Below are 9,471 nucleotides of genomic sequence, written 5' to 3'. Positions count from 1 at the left end.
ATTATAAATTTGATGGACAATAATTAATGAAAATTTTTCACAACTTTTTTCTTATTTGTAAACAAACAGAGTTCCGTGTTCAATTGAAAAAATATGACTTTAATGAACACTAAATATGGAAGAGTGGAAAAACTTTTCTTTCATGTTTCTGTTTTGTTTCATATTTTTATTTTCAAAATTTCAAGTTTTGATTTTAGTTATAGATTTGATTATTTTATTTGATAGTAGAAGTATTTTTATTTTTTTGTTCATTTATTTGAACATGTAATATATTTTTAATAAATGACTGTGTTGACAATATGACTCTAAAATTCATATAATATGATCTCAAACTAAATAATTATGTTTTTTGGTATAAAATCGAATAAACCAAAAATCGATGGTATATAAACCAAACCAAACCGAAGTAAATATGGATTTAAAATGATAGTTATATTTTACTAACCGAAATACCGAAAACCGAAAAAAAACCGAACCTAAACCGAACCGATATCCGGATTGAACACCGCTAATTTAAATACTAAAAAAAATTGAAAAGTGGAGAGAAGAAGTCAAAAAGAGCAAGGAGCCTCTTCTGCCTCCAGAGACTCAACAAGAAAGTACAAAGACGTCTCTACCCATTTGTCTCTTTCCTATTGGTTCAACTTATTTTGTTTTAAATTTTATTAACAAAACTAAAATAAATTAATATTATGTATGGTAGATACTCTTTGGAAGAGACGCTACCGATGCGAAAGCTCTAAACCCCTCTTTTCTAAGCTTCGATTCTAGTCCTATTCATCTAACTTTTATGTTTTTATTTATTTTTATTATATTTTTTTAGGAAACTCATTTACATTCTCTCGTTGGAGCTGCTCCAAGAAAGCGGTCTTACCACAACTGATATATTTGTATTATAACATTTAGTTTTAGTAGTTAATCTATCCATTACAAAATTTAAAGGTTCAAACCATGAGAATATTCGTGGGTTTTGTAATGAATCCTTCTACTTTTGTAAATGTATGACACTACACATATGAGTCATGACACATATCAATAATTGGTCATACGGAAATCCCCTAGCATCAAAAGTTATTTCGGTTGAAAACTATCGTACTCAATAACTCTAAAATAAAGATTTTGGTGGTTGGTCCTGATATTATCTTGTCAACATGTCTCCTTTTTTTTACATCCTCTTGAAAGTGATTTCATGCCAATGAAAACAAGTTGATTGTCAAGTTATAAAAATATTAACATTTTAACATAACAAAACTAAAGAGTAAGCATTTTAAAACCTAACCAAGTTGTTTGAGATAGTTTTCATGGCATTAAATAAAGGAGACAAGGGGTGATAAAAAAGAAAATAAAGGAGACAAGGTGAAAAAAAAAACAGGCACCAAAGCCCTTAAACGAGCTAGGTGATGGATGACGTCATCCCAACTCATCACCGTGATATCAGCAGAGCTCTGGTGAGCCAATGGGAGTGTAAATAACCCGTCTCTTTACCATTATACCCTTGAATCCCTAAATAATTCATAAGCAAGTTTTATCATATTCCTATTATACCCTCCACACCATTTATATATCTCTCTTTCTCTATCGCCTCTCTTTCTTAAGCATCTTCCTCTGATTATTTTTTCATCTTCAAAGTTCAAATCATCATACCAAAAAACCCTAAAAGAAATCACATATACATTATATTCTTGTACCAAAAATATGGACTCAGATAGTAACAATACCAAATCCGTTAAGAGAAACGTTGTGGACCAACTTGTTGAAGGCTACGAATCCGCTACTCAGCTTCAGCTTCTCCTCTCTCGTCAACAATCTAGTCACCACATCGATCAGACTCGTATTGTCTCTGGAGATCCGGATCCAGTAAATAAGCTCATGGGTAAGATCTTGGATTCTTTCCACAAAACCATATCGGTTCTTGATTCTTTTGACCAAGTCGCCAACGTCTCCGTCGTCCTTGAGGGTTCACGGAATACTTCATGCGGCGATGATTCAACTCCGGTGAGTTGCAACGGTGGAGATTCGGGCGATAGTAGAAAGAGACTTGGAGTTGGTAAAAGTAAAAGAGGATGCTACACTAGAAAGTAAGTGAAAAGTTGAATTCATTTTATATATTTTCTCATCCGTGTTTAATGATTTAATCTAATTTTTATGTGAATATTTTAAAAAACTTTTCATTACAAGTTGCTAATTTTGTCTGTGGATTCCATCATATATTGTGGTAAAGGTTAAATGACATGGTACTTGGACTTGGATCTGTTTCTCTTATCATGGAATAGTGATATAGATTGTATGAGTATGATTCATTGGATTGGACTAACCAATTTTTTTTGTTTCAATTAGTGTTTGTAATTAGTATACTTATTCACGGTGGATCTGTATTACAAGAACATATTAATTTGCCAAAATGGTTTAGACACTGATTAATAAATTTCTTACTTTTAACTATCTACAGAAAGAGATCACATACTTGGACTGTGGAAGCTAGAAGAATTGATGAAGATATATATGCTTGGAGGAAATATGGACAAAAGCAGATTCTTAACTCCAAGTTCCCAAGGTCCTTTGTCCTTACTCCTCATATACATGATAGATATATAATGCATATATACATGGTCAAATCATTTTCATCTTATAACGAGCATCCCAAACCAAGAATTTATCAATCTAATCTAGAATCTAGTACTTTGTTAATTCTGCAATGGTCTAAATCATTGTACATTTCAATGTTTTCCAGAAGTTACTTTAGATGCACACACAAGCCAACACAAGGATGCAATGCAACAAAGCAAGTTCAGAAACATGAGCAAGACCCTTCTTTGTTTCAAATCACTTACATTGGCCACCATACATGTAATGTTAGTGACGAAACACAAGCAAAGACCGAGCCTCTTGATCTCGAAATAGTATTGGATTCGGACAATAATAAATTGGCAGCAACCATTTCTCAGGACCATGTGGATCCATATATACAAGAGCAAGGGAACGACATCAGTAGCCTGATCGGAGTAGGCGCAAGCATGGTGAAGGAGGAGGATTATAACAATGGTGATCAGAATAATGACTATTGTGAGGGTTCTTCCACATATAGTGATTTGTCATTGGTTTGGCCAGACGTGATGATGTCTGATGATCGTCAACATCATCAGAATCACTTCTATCACGGTGAAGCTAGTACTACCACTTCTTATCAATTCTCTTTCATTGACAACGATCAATTCTCCTCCTTATTTGATTCCTACTGCTCTTACGAAGGAACAAGTGCTATATGAACATCCGAATCCTGATTAATATATTGTAGTTAGGTTATATAATATTTTCTCTTCCTCTCTCTTTGAATATGTTTAGTGGAATGTAATATTTTTGATGTATGTTTGTTATAATTCTGTTTCGACATTTCTATTGTTTCATTTTCTTTGTTATAGTAAGTCTGATTCTTGACTAAATAGTTTTTTTCTTTCTCACAAGTTCATTTTGGATAAATCATAGGTCGGCCGTAAAGGTGATACAACTTTTGATTAAAGGATATATAGCCTATGAAACTTAATTAGAATATAAGCCAAGATCCAACTGCGACGCTCCCACTATACCATTGTTTTGCCTATTTGATTGTTAGTGTTTCTATTGTTGGATTCAATAATTTTTAATATTTATGATATTGCGTAAATTAAGAGAGCAAAGAAACTTATCCATTCACATTGCGGCTACGAATGTTTGGTGGTAAAAGGAAAAAAAAAAGAGACAAATGCATCTCGCAACTGTCGTGTTTTGTCTTTTTTTTTTTGTTGCCCTTACATAACAATCACCCTATACATTAGGGCATTAATCAATGCTTGCCGCAACAATACAACATAACCGTACACGAACCCTTTTATACAAAACTAAATCTATGTCACTCCTGTGACGTACGGATCCTTGAAAATTTTAAACTTAACATAGATAAATCGATAAAAACTTGCTAGATTTTATCGACATATTTTAAAAAATTGTTCATAAATAAAACTAATTTACGTGTGATAGTTAAGAAAGATTGTTTTTTTAAAAAAAATAGTTCAGTAAATTAATTAATAAGATATATGAATCTTGGATCGGATATATACTTGATTGCGTTATATGATTGAGTCTTTCTTTTGTGTGTTTCAGAACAAAAAACTAAATTAAAAGACGGAAATTTGGCTGTATAATGCAAAAAATTATAATTCACTTACTAACCAATTGTCCTACTTTTCGCTGTTTCTTGTGCTTTTTATATAATATTGCCATATTACTTTTGATTGCAACCGGTAAAACCTGCAAGTCAATTTATTTTTAATAATGTTAGGTTCCAAAAATTCTTCGTGTCCATTACAGAATCACATACCCTCAAATAGTTTATTCTCCCTTTCGAAGTGCGTTGCAAAGGGGACATCATCTCCTGAAATCTATTGCAAGACGACGGTGTTACAATTGAAGTAGCGAGAAAGAGCAATCCGAACATCTTTTCCTTCTCAGATTTGTGGGATTGTTGATGAAATTGTATTGTCTATGTTGATGGTGAAGGGGTATAGTGGATAATAGAGTTTCAAAGACGAGTGGTGTCTGCAACAAAGTTAATCGGAGAAGATGAACTGTATATATTCTGTTAATATACTATTTTATTATGTTCCATTCCATATGATGGTTACTAAAAAGTGTTCTATTTTGTTTAAAAATATAGTTTTAACTTTTTAAAGTTTTCGTTACATATTTTTGAACCTGTAAAATTCGCACTATGATCTATATTGTATAGTTTAATATTACATAATAATATAATATAGTTTAATATTACATAATATTATATACTTTTTATATTTTGATATTTGAGTTTAGGTTTTATATTTATGTCAGGGTTTAGTGATTATAGTTTAGGGTTTAGTATTCTAGAAGGCGAAGGGGTATGGTTGGGGTTAGCATTAACTTCTTCCATGCAATCATAGACATTTCCTAACTTCACCAGTAAATACTATGTCATTTATTTTTTTTTCCAGTCTATTTGGGTTTAAGATTTATATTTGGGTTAGGGTTTATATTTGGGTAGGGTTTAGTGATTAAAGTTGGTTTATATTTGGGTTTAGGGTTTAATGATTAGGTTTTAGGACTTAGTATTTAGTAGGTGAGGGTATCGTTGAGATCAACATTAACTTATTCCATGCAATTATATATGTTTCATAATTTCACCAATATGTACTATGCTATATATTTTGTTCTATTCTATTTGGATTTATGGTTTATACTTGGGTTTATGATTTATATTTGGGTTTATAGTTTAGTAACTAGAGTTTAGAGTTTAGTAATTAGGGTTTAGAGTTTCTTATTTATGAATTGGGGTTGGGATAGTGTTTAGTATTTAACGATTGTGGATGTTGTTGCATCTTTCTATACTATTTTGGCGATATGGAATGGAACACTACGTACATATGTATGTGGTCAATAAACGTGTAACGTGGATGACTCTTTTCTTTCATATGGCATAGTTTTAAGTCACTTTTCACCATATATTATTTGTGATATGTCATGTTTACCGGGTAACTGTAAGTAGAAATGATATAACCGACTAATTTTGGGTGTAAATGTTAGATTTTTCATTATGTCAAAATCAATGTTATCTACCTAATTTCACTTTTAAATTTGGTTAGATTGCAAATAAGCCCTTCATTCAATACCTTAAACATCTTTTACATGTCACTATACTGTTATAAAATAATAGAGGAAAAAGTGTCTTCTCTGTCGGCGTAGCAAATGCACATGATAAACAAAAGGGCAAAACTGCATGATGAATAGTGATGGTGGAGGGACCAAAACATCCACTCGAATAGCTGATTTTGACACTGTTCAGACCATTTTACTAATTTGGATTCTTTAGTCTGAAAATAAGACAACAGCAAAAAGGAAGAAACACCAACAAGTTCATGCCAATTTGTGAGATATTGACAAAATAAAAATTTGCCCCTAATTTTAATTTATTTTAAATATAATGATATTGCATTATTATTAAGAAAAAAAAGATACTGCATTAGTTCTGTAAGAAAATGTTCCTTGTACTGAAAAAGTGTGCACAACATATTATGAGATATTATTATTACTGTCCCTTTTTCTTTGCGTCAGAAATTCTGATTTTACTTCATGTTCTATTTCAGAGTCAATTAAATCTCTTTAAACTAAAATTGAAATGATTTTGCTAATAAAAACAAAATTTGATGAAATGAGCTCCTTTAAGAGATTTGTATGGAAATAGGGACCTTTAAAAAATATCATGGTATAAATAAGTTCTTAAAATCTTTATGTAAATAGTATTTTGTCACTAAAACGAAATATCAAAACCCTATCACTATTTTTTTTAATCAATTTGAAGCACTGGCATTGAAAAAAAAATGTTGTCAGCACCTTAAAAACAATTGATTTTTCTAATAATTACATTTTATTTTAAAGCGTAAATTTGTCATTTTTATTGTCACCTGAAAATATATGCTAATTTGAATAATTATATTGAGAATGAGAAGAAAACTATGGAAATAATTTAAATACCCTAACAACCCCATTTAGTAACAAAACACTTCCAAATTTTGTAAAAAGCGAACTAGTTTAAAAGAATTGGTTTCCCATTAGATCCCAAACTAGAATCACGTGTAATATGCAAAACTTAAATAATTAATAAATTAAATTAAACATGTCCTTTTTCTGTAGATATATATATGAATCATATATATATATGTCTCCGTCTTCCGGTCTCTGGTATTCTATTTGTCTCCGTCTCCGTCTTCTTGCCTCCGGTAACAGTGATGATGATGAGGTGGATCATTGCAAGGAAATATGAAATCCATGTTGTCCCCAATCCCGCCGCTACCGAGCATCATAGCTTCCGGCATGTCGAAGAAGGGACCGTAGTCAACGGGATGGCTAGTTGTGGCCGTAGTTGTGATTGGAGCGGTGGGGGCAGCAGCAGAAGCGGTGGGAGCGGTTGAGTAGATGTGGCAAGTGTGTGAGCCACGGTAAGTGACTCTGAAGGTGAAAGGATCGTCGTTGAGGCGTTGGACTTGCTTCTTGGCTGGACAATTGTATAACTTTTGGTGGGTGCATCTATAGTACGCTCTGAACATCATTTAAATAGGTATATATATATTTTTAATTTCTTTATATATGATTAGGACATTTTCGTTGCTCAAAAAAATGATTAGGACATTTTCAACCTATTCCAATGATATGATAAGCAAATAGCTATTTAATAAATTTAGAAAAAATGATTTGTATGATTTGATAACGAGACCTAAGAACGATGTATTACTTTATAACATCAAAGTTTCAACTTTCAACTAATAATAAGGTTATTTGGTCATTCTAATAAACTTGGTGATTAAGAGACTGATTACAACATGTTGATGTGATCTAAATGTGTATTTCTTGGTTAGTTAACTAACTAAAGGAACGCCTTTTTGTGACGTTGATAGTTTCATCAACATGTTGACGATCAAAAGTATTATTCTAGAATTCGTTTTGGTCTGCAACTAAACTTGGGTTATTAGTAAAGTTTTTATTTACCTAGGAAACTTAGAGTGAAGAATTTCCTTTTGACCGTATTTACGCCAAGTATGGTTATCATCAGGAGGTAGATCTGTGTTTCCCGACCTTAACGCCGGCACCAACACCGTTTGTTCTTCTCCTTCGTTTTTCCTACGTACTCATCGGTACACACATTGGAATCGAATCTTAGTATATTTTATTTTCATTTAACAATTTTCCAAAATAACATATAATTATTTGAAAGTTTAAACATGAATCGAATTCTTAAAAGATTTAGTCTACTGAATTTTTTTTAAGATTTAGCTAGACTTGTTCTTGCTCTAACTTCTTTTATGAAAAAAAAAACATGATAGATGCGTTTTATGATTTTATCCAATATCACAATTTATAAATGGACAACTTTTAAAAATCCCGTATTTTTCTATTTCATTTTCTAAAACTGCCATCTAGATTTCTAAATATATCATGAACTTTAGGTCTAAGAATGAATGATTTTTTTTAGAATGAATGATTTTAGAATACCTTATATCCTTAAAATGAATGATTTCTAAAAGCTTGCGAAAGAGTCAAAAGTGATTTTAAAACAAAGTCTACACTACACCTAAACTTTGTAGTACTACCCTTTTTAAAACCATTTCAAAGTTGTGGTATTTTTTTGAAACGAACACTTGGTTTCGTTGTAATTTAATTTTACGGTATTAAAAAACTTATATCATTTCTACCACAAAAAAAAACACTACAATGTTTCTACTTTTTACCTTCTACGTTGCCTTGGCGTGGAGGAACCGCTACCGGAGCCACCTGATCTTTCCGTAGCCGTCAAATTTCTTCCGCCGTCACCATCAACAGCCATGAGCTGCCTTTGAGTCACGACTTCGGTTCCATGAGATGACGTGGACCCACCATACCTTAACCAATACTCCTGCATCAGATCCGGTTCAATCTGCATTAGCATCCGGTCTGAGCAAGAAGAGATCACCGGTTTGACTTGGTTCATTGCGGTCTCCGAGTTCCTGATCACAAGGACTATCTTCAACCTCTCTTTTGCATCATCAAATGTCTTTGTGATCTCGTCGAGAGAGGTGGACAGAGATTCCGGTGACTTTTCCTGTAAGCTTGACTTAAGCTCATCAACCAGTTTCATTCCGTGGAAGATAATTGACATTACCTCTTCCATTTGTAACTTAAGTTTTTTTTTCGGGTATGAGTTAACACATATATTAGGGCATGTATATATAGACTAATATAAATAACGGTTACTGCTAACAGTTAACTTCGATGTTGGTTCCAACTCTATTGAAATTCTTAACATGCAGATTATTCAAAGATTGTGATTGTTGTTTTCTTGAGACGACATCATTTTTTGCACAAAAATAATTTCTTTTATATACGGTTAATGTTACAGTGTTTATATTTTGGAAATATCACCCGAGTTTGAAATGTTTTCCGACTAATGTCACATATATATATCATATGTTTTGATAAAAACAAAAAAAGCTATATCATATATTACCGGAATACTATATAAATTACATGGAGCGAAACTCAAATATATATATTTTCCACGTAATTATGATTTTGTTTTAATAGAAGCTCGAATCCCGTGGGAGTGTTGTAGATGTGATCTTGCACTACTTATTTTAGCTTAGGCCTGAGCGTTCGGGTACCCGTTGGCATTCGGATTGGGGTTTTGGGATTTCGGTTCTTTTTGATAACACCTTCTAGATCACATTCTTGTAAATTTGCAAGTACGGGTCGGGTTCGGATATAACACATCGGGTTCGGGTCGGTTTTGTATCACATCATAAAACTCATAAAGTAACCATATATCATTTGGATTCGGGTTATATCGGATCGGTTCGGATATACCGAAATGAAATCTAAAATTTAAAAACAAAACATAAGAAATATATACTTATTTATATATAATTAAGTATTTAA

At 32.3% G+C, this 9,471-nt stretch overlaps 2 protein-coding genes across 2 annotated transcripts; one reads left to right on the top strand and one right to left on the bottom strand.

Annotated features, from left to right (window-relative positions):
• The first annotated feature begins 1,586 nt into the window (after positions 1 to 1,586).
• Positions 1,587 to 3,338, top strand: LOC106332916 (probable WRKY transcription factor 54). The gene is made up of 3 exons (XM_013771404.1): positions 1,587 to 2,078; positions 2,450 to 2,554; positions 2,732 to 3,338. Exons 1-3 carry the CDS (start codon positions 1,696 to 1,698, stop codon positions 3,264 to 3,266), a joined length of 1,023 nt encoding a protein of 340 aa, XP_013626858.1. The 5' UTR covers positions 1,587 to 1,695; the 3' UTR covers positions 3,267 to 3,338.
• Positions 3,339 to 6,652: 3,314 nt separating this feature from the next.
• On the bottom strand, positions 6,653 to 8,719 carry LOC106333936 (WRKY transcription factor 55-like). The gene is made up of 3 exons (XM_013772318.1): positions 8,289 to 8,719; positions 7,549 to 7,680; positions 6,653 to 7,101 (listed from the first exon to the last, which is right to left on the bottom strand). Exons 1-3 carry the CDS (start codon positions 8,705 to 8,707, stop codon positions 6,750 to 6,752), a joined length of 903 nt encoding a protein of 300 aa, XP_013627772.1. The 5' UTR covers positions 8,708 to 8,719; the 3' UTR covers positions 6,653 to 6,749.
• Between the last annotated feature and the right edge of the window lie 752 nt (positions 8,720 to 9,471).

The sequence above is a fragment of the Brassica oleracea genome, chromosome C3 (assembly GCF_000695525.1).
Source record: "Brassica oleracea var. oleracea cultivar TO1000 chromosome C3, BOL, whole genome shotgun sequence".
Lineage (NCBI taxonomy): Eukaryota > Viridiplantae > Streptophyta > Magnoliopsida > Brassicales > Brassicaceae > Brassica > Brassica oleracea.
Note: the sequence above shows the minus strand (reverse complement) of the source record. Positions and strands in the feature narration are given on the sequence as shown.